At 33.5% G+C, this 14565-nt stretch overlaps 1 protein-coding gene and 1 non-coding gene across 2 annotated transcripts; one reads left to right on the forward strand and one right to left on the reverse strand.

Annotated features, from left to right (window-relative positions):
- Nucleotides 1-4496: 4496 nt before the first annotated feature.
- Nucleotides 4497-13062, forward strand: LOC123717418 (serine proteinase stubble). Its single transcript, XM_045673403.1, has 8 exons — nucleotides 4497-4518; nucleotides 4740-4914; nucleotides 5589-5697; nucleotides 6200-6329; nucleotides 6889-7009; nucleotides 8860-9107; nucleotides 12497-12604; nucleotides 12884-13062. Exons 1-8 carry the CDS (start codon nucleotides 4497-4499, stop codon nucleotides 13060-13062), a joined length of 1092 nt encoding a protein of 363 aa, XP_045529359.1.
- Nucleotides 4590-4661, reverse strand: Trnac-gca. Its single transcript has one exon. It is a non-coding gene; the product is annotated as a tRNA-Cys (tRNA).
- Nucleotides 13063-14565: the final 1503 nt, after the last annotated feature.

Genomic DNA, 14565 nt, shown 5'->3' on the forward strand with positions numbered 1-14565 from the left:
GACCTCGAAGACCTTGGGGTATAAATGAAAACGCCTTATTTCTTTCTATAAATTTATATATACATTATAATATAAATTATTTTGCAAGAACCCTTCCGCAGGTGAAGGCCTCCTCGAGGTACCTCGGTCTTGGGTGAGTTGAGCCAGCTTGAGCCAGCAGTTTTAGTAATGTCTTCCGCCCACCTCGTGAGCGGTCTTCCTCTGTCTCGTTTCTCAATAGGGCTTCCTCAACGGGTTGTCCTTATGGTCCAACGATCATCAGACATTCTTGCTACATGCCTTGACCATAGTTTGCGGTATCAGTAACGCTACATGTGTTGTGTCTCTTATTAATTTTTCTAATGTTGAGTGTGCTCCGTTCTAGGCCTTTTTACAAGTTCGGATTTTTCTTCTTATCTTCTCTGTATATTTCTTCCTGTCAAGGATATGTTAGACATGGCTTTGGTTTTAACTTTTAAGTAATACTGGCATATTGATTTTAAACATTTCCTTAAGACGTTCGTTTACTCACGAAACAATCATTGTTTCCGGTTAGTAGGTCAAAATGCTACTATCTACATTAATAATAATATTATACAAATGCAAAACCAAGAAATATATCAGCTGCATGCATTTCTATGTGGGCGCAACTTCCGATATTGGCAAATAAAACTGAGCGAGTTTTAATATTGATAAGAGAAGTTGTGAAAAATATAATTAAATTTATATTAATTTATGGGTTATAAACAGAGAAATTATATCATTATTTTGAAATACTTTTCCATCGATAGCTTATCATTAAGCCGTGTACTTTCTTCGAAACACTTTATATCAGGCGACAGCGACATGAATTATACGATACGATAATTTTAAATATTAACTAAAAACCAAACCGATAAACACGTCTCATTTTAGGAAACTTATTAAATAGAATTTAAATATTTGTCATTGTATATTTGTGTAATATGTCAAAATCAACCTCAACCTCAGGCCGTTGTGTGGATAGGCAGAAGTTCGTGTTAGTATCGCCACACAACTTCCTCCGATCTCTCTTGTCTTCGGCGAGCCTCTGCGACTGGGTGATGTTAGACATGTAAGGGCCTTGAGAACTGGCGCCCTCTACTCTGCCAGTCACGATGAGATATTCAAACTTCCTGGGTCTCTGCGTGTTCCATGTCCAAAAAGACATTGATAACAAAGTGTCAAAACATGATTTTTGATCTGTATCCAGACGGTTACGTAATAAGACTATTATGGAATCTTTTGTTTTGTTTTCCTTATTATAGGGAATATAATAAATAGGAATTGAAATGCTTTCTTCAAATAAAATATAAGTAACACAAAGTTTTGTAGATCTTCAGCAGCGCTCCGCAAGTGTATTTCGAACTTAACAGAAGCATGAACGATGTGTTGTATTAATATTAGCGAAAACTATCAAAATTATAACAATAATCTATTTGTTCGAGCTGTCAGAAACTGTCATCGTCGCATTAACGATGTGACGTACCTGAAGAAAGTATCGTGTAAAAAGTACCGTACGGTGTAAAAGTGTAGTTTTTATAATCGTGACAGTGTGACCAACCGCAACCCGTTTTACCGGACAGATTTGAAACTTTAGTCTGTAACACCGTGCCGCGTTAAGCACACGAAGGCTGATTAGCATTTTAAATAAATCCTCCTTAATTATTATTTATGCCAATTACTTAAATGCTGACAAAACAGTTTTAAATAAAAATTGTGATACTGGCTGAATATAGAAAAAAAGTTATAAGATTTCGTTTAAAATTAGTCTGTGAATTAACAAAAGGGTTAAGTGTTCCTTTTTTGAATTTATGGTACAATTATGAAGTGAAAGGGTAAGTGAAAGTGAGTGAATCTTGTTTTCTTTGTTATTGAGATGTGGCCTACATTGGTTTTGTTTTACCGTGTAAATCGTGCTCATATTAACGAAAATATATGGCTTCAATATTTTAACAGTATAACTAAAGTAAACATTGATTTTTTTAAAAATAAATTTCAAACAATCCATAAAAATTTCATCGTGAAATGTATACAAATTTTGTTTTTGTAACTCTAATTAAACTCTTAGTTTTGTCCAGCTTTTAGCTACAAACTAAATTTATATAAAAATTCGCGCTCCGCACTTATACGTTCGAATTGATTTATAATTAGTGTAAGATCTGTATGTTCCCGATAAATAAAAAAACTATTCCACAAATTTTTATGCATAGTGATTGATGAGCAAAGTTTAAGTAATAAAATAGGATTTGTCAATCTTTATGTGTATGGCTACCCGTGGGAAAGTGGATGAATTAATAATATTTTAATGGCTATATCTTTACTCATATGTATTTGTGTAATCCTACTGTATGTGTGTATGTCACTGCTGAACCGATTTGAATGAATTTTTTTGTATGCGTTCGGGTGGCGCTCTGGATGGTTTAGATTCACTAATAATACCGGTAGATGGCACTGCAGTCGGTAACTGAGTTATTTATCTATACAACAAATACACAGCTGGTATATATATAGATCTTCTGTGGATGTGTTCGTAATTAAACTCATTATTAGATTTTTTGTGTGTACAGGACAATGTAAGTCGGATCCGCTTGTAAATATATATATATATATATACCTAATGAATGAATGTCTATTCATGAAAACAAAACAAATAAAAATACTTAGATAGTATGACAGTCGTCATTAGAAATGTTTTGGACGTTATATTGACCATACTGACGCACTGGGCGACGACGGTCATAAGTTTCTTATATAAATTTTACCCCAAGCGTATATAAGGGGCGTTAATTTGCATAATATAGAGAAAATTCAGTTAATCTGTATTAATTCCGTTCAATATTTGTAGTACATATCGTTTTAATATAACTTTAAATCATTTGTGAGTAGTATTTACCGTAAGGATGCATAAGGATTCTATAGATCATATTTTCTATTCTTGACTGCGAACTTATTTCCGCAATTAGCACCTACTGGTACATTGAAGGCTTGACCGAGAAAGCACGGATGGCTAATCACTTACTTGTGAATATAAAAAATGATTTTGGGTTCGCTTCCTGTCGAAAAAATAATTGTTTGGTTATAAAACAGACCCAGGAATGTGTCAGGGCGTAGTCAGAGTTAGGATAACCACTTTCATTTTTAATATTAACATTATATATAAATATTTCTAGAGATTCAAGGTCACGGACCAGATAGGCGCCCATGCGAAACGAGCTTTCTCTTAGTAATTAAACACTAAATAACGTGATATAGTTTTTTTTTAATATTTAGTTAAATATTTTTTTAGGAAATGCTTAGCATAAACATAGATAAATAGTAAACTAAAAGTTTAACGGGGGGTTCTAACTTTAACATTTGTGTTAGAAAATCGTTATCGAAGGTTACGTATATAGCCATAAAACGGATATCAAATTCTTCATAACTACACAATTTTATTCCGTCATGCCTTTTCAAATAATGCTCATCTAGAAGCAAACGAGAGTTTCACCCCTTAATTGTTGACATCCCCTCACACTGCTCTATTTGGTTCTTCGTTTCTTGTAAAAACTGCGATCTCCTTACACTCTTCCCTATACAATTTAATATGGGTTCATTTAAGCGACGGTTAAATAGGCATCCCCTGGACAGGCATGCCCTCCAATAGGCCACATCTCACTTAACATCAGGTAGGATTGTGGTCTCTCAAGTTCTGTATAAAATAGGGCTTATGAATTTTGTTTCAAGCCGTTGATAATCTATATCTTTGTACCAAGCTTTGGATCGACACAAGAACAATATTGTCTGTTTCAATTTACAAAATACTGCTTTGTTTTAAACTGATACAATAAAAGTAATTAATGCATGAACTATGATTAATAACTCGTAATGTATGTGATTTTTTTACAGCGCATAAACTGTAAATCACCCCAATAGTTGGAACTAATTAGGTAATATTCGAAATGTGCGAAGATGACACAAAATTAAAACAATGTCAACGGTGAATAATCTATGGATTTTAAACAAAGACGCGGATAGATTTAAAAAAAGAAAACACGGGTTTAAATGTCAAACAGTGGCAGTATGGCGCTCAAAATGGCGGGAGTTTGGTGTCGTTATATTAATTTTACAAGTTGGACATGTGAATGCCGTTGAAAGTAAGTATTATTGTCTTAAATAAATCTTCTAAACGGATATAAACACGATTTTTTTACATTAATATAACTTTCGCTTCGACCGCTTTACGAAACTGTCGGTCAACAAGACGCTGGCATATGAAACTGATAAGAATTAACGTACGAAATTTGAAAATTTCCGATTTATATTTTCTATTTTTCATATTAATCCAGACTAGGTTGTGTAGTATAGCGCCATCTATCCAATCTATTTTAAATTAGACAATAATTCCACCATCATTTGAAATATTTGGTAAAGAATGACATTTTCTTACGCACTTAATAACTATTTGGCTTAATTAAAATTAAAAATGTCGTAATCATCAAAATACTATTTTAATGGGGATGCCAAAAACAGTAAAACGTAGTAATAAATAAATTTGGTTTACATCAAATACATTACATAAAGAAATAATTGAAACCAAAAAAATTGTTGCTAGGGGACACCCGGGTTTGAACCGGGGACCTCTCGATCTGCAGTCGAATGCTCTACCACTGAGCTATATCCCCGATGTATAATGTATTGAAATAATCAGACTTATCCTTACATCTTCAAATAAAAATTGACAAATTTCGCGTATTTTACAGGCCTGACTTCCCGCGTGTTAGCTTCCTTCCTAGGCTACCCTGCATCTTGCACAATTGGAAATGACGTCGTACCATGCACATTATCTATTTCCTGTTGGCTTCGTGGAGGGATACGGTCTAAAGGCTGTGGAGGCTGGCTGTTTTCTTGTTGCGTGGATAATGAACTTGATAACAGGTAAACACCTAACCAATAGGTTACGCACTAATTTCTATTACAAAGTATTTTGTATTTTATTGTTTTGTATTAAGGTATAATTTACAACGTATATAGTTGTGTTTTATCAGATGCAATCCTAATTGTTGGCAATATATTAAGAGGGGCCTTTCAAGTATTACGTAAGCTCTATAATGGGTAGAGGGGGTGTAGTATTCTTATTTAGTGATTACGTCAACAGTAATTATTTACTATTTTGCACATATTACCCACTTATTGTCTATATATGTCTTGAAAATGAAATGAATATTCGAAGATTTCTAAAAAAAATATATTCTGTACTATTATTTTTTAGACCTTTGCTTACTTTTGCTGACAACACGAGGGGGGGGGGGGATAAATTGCAATAAATCTGCTTACATAATACTTGAACGGTCCCAGAGTGATATATTGTGCCCTTGTTGTAATTTTTATATAGCAAAAAGGCTGGCATTTTTTAAATATTATTTTGTAATAAACAGTGCAATGTCTTATAAATCTTATAAATACGCCTGTTTTCTAGTTACCGAGATATGAGATCTATTTGTATTCCACAGTCACATACATTTCTGTACTTGTTTGTAATTTTATTGACCCATAATGACCCATATTGTTATTTGTAAGACAAATATATTTCTATTAAATTTGTTTTTCAGTATTTCAGCGTCAGATTGGCAATACAAGGTGCCACCAAAGCTTCGTGTTCCACAGAGAAATGTCATCCCACCGAATGTGTTTCGACGGAGGGTAGATGACGAAGACCATGTATGTATAATGTATACTAATGTTAACATAACACAATGTAATAATATTCAGAATATTGAATGTGGACCTAGCTGTACACCGAATGAAGTAGATATTTCCGAATCAATTCGACTTCCTTCAAGAAAAGAGCGTGCTAATTCTTGACCGGCAATCTCTCAATGTCAAAGAATCTCCTGCCCCTTTCTAATATATCGTTATATAAGTATATATATATGTTTTTCCGCATACGAACAATGTGTATAGTATACTCTTATAATCAAGTGACTTTTATATTTAATAAAATTTTGTATTCGTCAAAAAGATGTTTCAATTCGTAAAATTATTAATTTCCAGAGTATTTAAAAATATCGAGGTTTTTAGTTTGTCAAATTTACTTTGCCGAACTAATCTATATGTTTGAATTTTAAGTGATAATAATAAACAAATAAAGCCTTTCTCTGACCGTTATATACAAACAAAATAACAAATAATTAGTATAACAATTTTTTTTTGAAACCTGTAGGTGGACTGCGGCGTACCATCTACTAGGGTACTTCAGAAGCGTATAATAGGGGGCCGTGAAGCAAGACAGGCTGAATTCCCTTGGCAGGCTCATATCAGAATCTCTGAGTTTCAGTGCGGAGGTGTACTTGGTAAGCAACTTATAGACAGGCGTATCCTCATATCATATTTATTATTTACTGAAAATTTATTTATCTAAAATAACATAGGTCCAATGTTGTGTATAATTAAATTATTTGTTTATAGCCCTTACAAATTATGAAGATTTTTGTCTGTATGAACGCGATAAACCCAAAACCTGCCAAAAGAATTTTTATACGGTTCTCAATAATAGTGTTATCAAATTCCTTGAAAGAAAAAAATGATTATTGTGGTCGAAAAAATCTTGATTTCCAGTTTACTTATATAGTTAGTAAACATTAGAAAGATGAAATCCAAAAGATTTTTTTATACTGTTATATATATACAGATATTGATTTTTGTTGATATAACCGGTATCTTGTTTTTTTTTTTATATAAAATAGGGGGAAAACGGGCAGGAGGCTCACCTGATGTTAAGTGATACCGCCGCCCATGGACACTCTCAATGCCAGAGGGCTCGCGAGTGCGTTGCCGGCCTTTTAAGAATTTGTTCTTAACGATGTCGTCGTAAAGGATTTTGACTACATATAGCTTAATTTTATTCTCCAGTATCGCGATGGTACGTGGCAACCGCAGCCCATTGTGTATCCCGGGCTAGGGTCAGAGACATAGCTGTGTGGCTTGGTGCTCTTGACACCAGCGCGGGTTCCCATACAGCTAGAAGACTTGGGTTTGTAAAACTTTAAATTTACTTAGGACAATAGCTTTAGTTCCTTATTGGGCCTCGATATGGTATTCATATAAGCCAATCAGAACCGGTAGATATTAAACATTAAATTGTGTGTTTTTCAGAGTCTCATACATACTGAATAAAATCACAATATTCTAAGCAATGTTTGACAAAATATATTATTTTTTGTATACTGCTTACACTATGTACAACAAAGTTTCTATAGCTTAATTTGTAATATTTTTTTAAATCCCATGTTTTTTATTACCTGGAATCCAAGGTCTTCAGGTGGTAGCTTATAACACAAACCACTGTGACTCAGTTTGGTTTGTTCGTACATTTATAACTTGAGAACGGCTGGACCAATTGTCATAGTGTTTGTATGTTGTAGTTGCTACCGTACAAAAAAATCTTGTAAAATATCCGATACGTTATGTTCTTGGGTTTCGTATCTGTCAAACATTTAATGTTCATCCCGTCAATACGGTACTCTTCTCTCAAATTTAACAATGTATTTGATATATGGACAATATTCGGGTAGTTGTATTTTGGATTTAAAAATATAGAATGTCAGTAATGAAAAAAATATACCATATATGTGTATTGTATTGTGTTATATTTGTCGCAGCCAACTAGCTTAGCCGTTAAATTAACAGCCTAGCTGTTTAACTAAACGGTGCCGTTTAACTAGCGGCCTCAAAAACGTTCAGCCAGTTGATCAAACAGCTAGGCAAATGACTTAGACCAATGACTTTTCATTACTTGCCTAGCCTATTGATTGTTAATTTAAACTTAATTCCACTTTCTGCCACTCTCAAACTCGAAATGAAACTCTTCAAACTGTCAATATGGCGTCGACAAACCACAACCTTCATGGTGTTGTCCAAAGTTTCATGGAAAACAACAAGTACAATGGAAGAGTGTAGTGACAATCATAATGTAAATTTGACTTAAGCAATTTAATTTTAAAAGAAATATTTTTTATGTCATATGTTTCACATTTTTTATTTCTGCCAAATAAACGAATGTTTATTAAATGTTGTAACAAACGCTACGGCTGAATACCTTTCAGGCCGTTAGTTAAACGGTACCGTTTAGTTAAAAGGCTAGAATGTTAATTGAACGGCTAATTAAGCTAGTTGGGTGCAACATATTCATAACATCATAAATTAAGTTCAGCTAGTCTGTTACACGAAATTCATTGACTGTTAAACGATACGAATTTCGCCACGTCAACAAGTTTAAAATAAACAAAATTTGTATGATTATAACTTTTGAAAATAGAACACAAGAACTCAGTGTTTCCCCCTTAATAAAGATTTCGATTCGACACTTTCTTCTGTGTCCTTATTAGTAAATTAGGTTAGACTTAAATTACTTATGTCTTAAGTTACGCTAGATCGTAATGTTCCGTGATCTCTCAGTGAAGAGACACAAATAAAATTACTTTTTATAATGTACAATTGTTACTACACTAAACGATAATATTATATATATATATATATATATATATTCAGTAAGTCTGAGAATCGGCTACTATCTTTCAAACCCCAGTATTTTTTTGTTTTTATTTGTTTTGTGACACAGCATATAAAAATACATACAACCCTTAATTGTCATCCCTCTACGATAAACGCCTATTTTATTATTTATTATTTTATAAAGGTTATTTTTATTGAACTAAACAAATGTTTCCTGGAACGTTTGCCAGGCCAGCTAGTATTTTATATTAGTATGTATTTTATTCTTTATAATCAAATTCTGATGCCAACACAAATGTTTGTCAAATTTACTAACGCATTATGGGCTATTCACGTTCATAAGTTAATACAAAAATATATTCCTTACAGAGTATCACAGAAACTACTCCACCCACTCTTCCAATTTCGTATTACACAGCCCGATAGATACGACATTGCACTACTAAGACTCACAAAACCCATTACATACACTAGCCTCATCCTCCCGATTTGTCTGCCTGACAGCGAAATGGAATTGTGGAGTAAATCTGGTGTGATAGCTGGGTGGGGTAAAACGGATGCTAGTATGGGCCATACAGGTACCAATTTGCTGAGGTCAGCCACTGTACCTATATTAAGTAAGTATAATATGTTAAAATTTCTCCCGTTTAGATTGTCTTCAGAACTTTCGTGTGTTCGTATTGGACACTCTGAAGGATGTAGATTATACCTAAGAGTAAGAGGATTTTCCAATTCAAGTTTCACGTTCACCGTGTAAAAATTATAAAGGAAGTCGAGCTGGAGATTTTTTGTAGTTTTAGATACTGAAGGCGCGTAACCTTATACTTTTGTGGTGCCATACTATCGCAAATGAAGGATTCAACGAATAAAAAAAATCCTTTTTGGGAATATTATTTGATGCCTCTTTAAAAAAAAATAACGTTCAAAATATATAACGCACTAAGCCGTTATAAATATAGTAATAATTTACATATAGCTGAATATTTTATTATCATGTAAAAAGAACCCCTTCCACCCCCGATTATTGTCGAAAATGTAATTGAATACCAATCATTCTACGATTCCTTACTTAAAAAAGAATTGAATAAAGACTCGTTCACAGTAAAAATGCTTAGAAATGGATCGGTGAAGATTAACACTAATAGTGAAGCTACCTACAGAGTGATCACAAAACATCTTAAAGAAGAAGATGCCTCGTGGTTCTCTTACGAAAACAAGCAGAGCAGGCCAATAAGAGTAATGGCAAAAAATCTCCATGCTTCTTGCAAGCCTGAAAGGATAGTTGAAGACCTTACTCGCCAAGGATTTAAAATTTTAGACGCAGCCGTCAAATATAGCTGGAAAACCAAAGAACCGCTTAACATGTTTATTCTGTCTTTCCACCATCAGGAAAACATAAAAAATATCTACGAAATAAAATCCATACTTGGCTGCAAAATTGATGTACAGCCACTGAAATCACCGAAATTGATTCCCCAATGCAAGAGGTGTCAGGCTTATGGGCATACACAGAAATACTGCTCCAAGGAGCCGAGGTGTGTGAAATGCACTGCAAAGCATCTCACAGTCGATTGTAACAAGCCACAAGACGTGAAACCGAAGTGTGTTCACTGTGGTGAGTCACATCCAGCTAATTACAGAGGCTGTGTAGTAGCAAAAGAATTACAGAAAATGAGAAATGTCTTAAAATCAAAATCAATGATAGAAACGGACAAATCGGTAAAACCAGCAAAATTAGTTTCCAAAACTGTTTCCTTTGCCCAGGTAACTAAAGGTCCTAAGACTCAATCCCCAACACAACAAAATGAGATAGCTAGCACAGGCATGGATGAAAAGATTAACACCATACTTTCATTATTGACATCCTTTGATGAAAGACTTAAAAAACTAGAAAGCGGCACCAAAATAGCTGCTCCCAAACGTCTTAAGCAATAATGTCTTTAAAAATAATGGCATGGAATGCTAATGGGCTTTTAAAACACCAAAGAGAACTTCAGATAATTCTTAAACATGAAAACATTGACATCTGCTTGGTATCGGAAACACATTTTACCAGGGAGTCATACATTCAATTTAAAGGATATAATGCCTACCATGCCCTTCACCCAAGTAATAAATCCAGTGGGGGAAGTACAGTTATAATAAAGGATAGCTTAAAACACCATGAGGTCTTTAAATATGAAAAAGAGCATATACAGGCTGTGGCTGTGAGCCTATCAATGAAGCGGTATCCATTAACAATATCATCTATTTACTGCCCACCAAGACATGCACTTAAGTACGACCAGTACAAAACCCTGCTAGAAAGTCTTGGAAATAGATTTGTGTTGGGAGGCGACTTCAATGCAAAACATACCTACTGGGGATCAAGATTAATATCGACCAAAGGAAAAGAACTGTTCAATGCTATGAAAAATTTGAGATGTGATGCAATTTCCACAGGAAGGCCCACATACTGGCCAACAGACAAGAATAAAATACCAGATCTTATAGATTTCTTCATATTTAGAGAAGTATCACCAAATGTTCTCCAAATAGAGGAAGCCTATGATATGAACTCAGATCACTCACCAATCTTACTCACAATTGGCGAAGACCCTATAAAGCGAAAACTGAATCCATCTCTCGTGAACACGCATACGGACTGGGACAGCTTCAAAATTTATCTTGTCAATATGGTAGACCTTAGAGTACCTTTAAAGACTGAGGAACAATTAGATTTAGAAGTCAATAGATTTACAAAGAACATCCAACAAGCTGCTTGGAGTAATACTCCAAAATTTAAGAAAAAGGTACAAAACAACTACTTCCCAGAAGAGATTAAAAATTTGATAAAGACAAAACGAACTCAAAGAAAAAGATGGCATTCCACAAGATGTCCAGAAGACAAAAAACATCTGAATAACCTCACTAAACAACTGAGGAGAGAGATTAAAATACATAAAGATACTTCAATAAAGAGATACCTAAACCAATTAACTTCTGATGGTTCCACCGATTACTCCATCTGGAAAGCGATAAGAAATATCAAAAAACCTACAACACATATTCCTCCCTTACGAGAGTCTAATGGGAATTGGGCTGCAAGTAACATACAAAAAGTTAAGAGGTTCGCTGATCATCTAGAAAATATATTTCAAATCGATGAAGAAGATTTACTTAACTTCGAAGAAATAACGTCAGAAGAGCTGAACATCCGTCTAGTCACACCAAAAGAGGTCTTAAGTGAAATTAAATGTCTAACTAAAAAGAAGGCACCAGGTTTTGATCTAATTACGGGTGAAGTCCTTCAGCATCTCCCCCGTAAAGCCGTAGTTAAATTGACAACCTTAATTAATGCCTCATTTCGACTTCAATATGTTCCCAATATGTGGAAAGTTGCGGAAGTTATAATGATTCCCAAGCCAGGAAAACCTCCACACGAAGTCACGTCTTACAGGCCAATCTCACTGTTACCTGTTATAGCAAAGCTATTTGAGAAAATCTTTCTCAAACGTCTTAACCCTATTATTGTCAAAAAGCAGCTCATACCAGATTACCAATTCGGTTTTAGAGAAAAACATTCTACCATAGAGCAAGTTCATAGAATCACAAATAATATTGAAAAAGCACTAGAAGAACAAAAAGTCTGCTCCACTGTCTTTCTGGATGTAGCTCAAGCATTTGATAAAGTGTGGCATCGAGGACTTGTTCATAAATTAAGGAAATTACTGCCTCGTCAATTTTCAAATATCCTTGAGTCATATTTAACACAAAGAATGTTTAGAGTACGACAAGATGATGATTATTCAGAACTAAAAGAAATAAAAGTCATCAATCCCCAGTCAACGAACGACGAACGAATTGTATTCGTTCCATTACTATTACGGATATCACAAATACAAACTGGAAAATATTGTTTTCTCATTTAGGCGGCTGCTAAAACATGAATGGCGAAAACCATTTCTTCCAGATACCAGTGAGGTATACTACACGTCTTGAACTTAAAAAACTTTAATCCTTTTAGGTATAGATCAATGCATCAAGTGGCACCAGAGCAAACAGATCTCAGTACAAATACATTCGGAGATGATCTGCGCAGGACATTCCGACGGACACCAAGACGCCTGCTTAGGTAAAAACAAAAGAAAACTTAAAGCGATCGCGGAATACGCTTAAGTAGCATTAAGAATATCCTTAGAATATCACGAGCACACTTCACATACCCTCACGTACATACCACTTCCACATCATCACACAGGACAGCCGAATTAGGCATTACGTATAAAAAAATATATTGGATTTTTACTTTCGTAAATGTTTTTGTATTTATCATGTATTCCATCTTTGGCTATATGTTTAGTATTTTAGATGTATATTATTCATGTAAACCGAAATAATAAATCCATTTTAGGTGATTCAGGAGGTCCTCTTATAGTAAAGGAAAATGGTCGCTTCTTCCTTGTTGGTATAACTTCGGCTGGATTCGGTTGTGGAGTCGATCACCAACCTGGTATATATCACAATGTTCTGACTACAGCAGCCTGGATTAGAGATGTTATTACTCCTACTAGTAATTATATAGACTTTTAAAGTACATTATTTGAGTTCAGTATGTTGTTATTTTTATTGGACAAAATGACAACAAATACTACTACTGGGAAACATTGGAAAAGTGCTTAATAAAAAAACATTTAAAAAATTGTCAAAACGAAAGTAATATTGATGTAATTATTATCGTATTGATTTATATAGATTATTTATTATTATTTGAAACTGTAAAAATAATTAAGCAATTAATTAAATTAATTATCATACTAAAGATACCAAATTCGTATTGTTTCGTGTACAATTAAATTTATTTCAGACATGATGTTTAGCGTTTTTTGTCAATATGGGCGAGTAAATAGACCCTAAGTTTGACAACAATTATAATTAACTTATTATTATATCATTATGTTAATGTTCTTATTATATGACATTATGAAAATTAATATGCGGATTTTTATAATTTATCTATCTAAATGTACAACTTTCTTTGTAAATAAACGATTTTTTTATTTAATATAATGCTATTAAACAATTGTGATGTCCTATAAGTCACATTTTACTTTTTTTTTAATTGAGCATATTATCATAGTTTTTGATATAGATAAACAAAGGGTTTTATAATAGAAATCTGACATGAATTTGTTATATTATTTTTAACATATATGTTTATTTATGGTATAACAGCCCCGTCCGCTGTTAGACCAAACAATTCTTGTATATTTAAGGTTACGATGTAAAAATTTGTGACTATGTTTTAATTTATCAAAATGACTATTGCATTTAAAATTGATCTCTTGGTATTAAAATAAATAACTTTTGGTTAGTATGTGTTTTATTTATAAGTCTTTTCCAATTTTAATGTAAATTACAATTTTGAATACATTTATACTGTATCTATATCGTTTAAAAATCTTGGTAATAAATGAACCAATAGTAAAATGTACACGAACATGTAGTAAAAAGCATTCAAGCTATTTAATTATAATTAAAAACGATCTTATCGCTTTCAAGTGATCTATTACATGCAACCACTGAAAGGAAAAACAAATAATTAAATAAGGTGAACGTAAAATTTGCAAAATTATATATTATATACAAATACTTAGACAAATACTGGAACAAGAAAAGCAAATAAAACATATATAGACAATGAGAAATGACACACAAATCACGATAATTTCAGTCAGTGCGAAAGGATACGTGAAAAGGTAATACTTGTACAATAGAGATTTAAAGGAAGATAGAAAAGAAGCTAAGCGGATAGCTAGGTGAATTCCAGAACCTCGCTCTGGACCCTAAAAGAAGAGTTGTGTTATGGGATTTCAAGGCTACAGTTTCTGGTATTAAAAATCGTTCTTAAGGTAAGCAGGAATTTTAGGATTGAAGAGGATGGAATATGATGATGATGATGCACAAGTGATGAACGCAGGGATGGGGACTCTTAAAACTTATAATAAACGTATATGTTTTATTTATTTTAACCGCGCGCCTGTCATAAATTTAATAGCAAAATGTAAAAGACCTCTGACATCCAAAACTGCTAAA

Source organism: Pieris brassicae, chromosome 12 (assembly GCF_905147105.1).
Source record: "Pieris brassicae chromosome 12, ilPieBrab1.1, whole genome shotgun sequence".
NCBI classification, from domain to species: Eukaryota; Metazoa; Arthropoda; class Insecta; order Lepidoptera; family Pieridae; genus Pieris; species Pieris brassicae.

Coding starts and splice junctions, on each gene's coding strand:
- LOC123717418 (XM_045673403.1), top strand. CDS start 4,497: ATGCCAAAAACAGTAAAACGTA. Junction 4,915..5,588: donor GATAATGAACTTGATAACAG/GTAAACACCTAA, acceptor TTTGTTTTTCAG/TATTTCAGCGTCAGATTGGC. Junction 9,108..12,496: donor AGCCACTGTACCTATATTAA/GTAAGTATAATA, acceptor TAATCCTTTTAG/GTATAGATCAATGCATCAAG.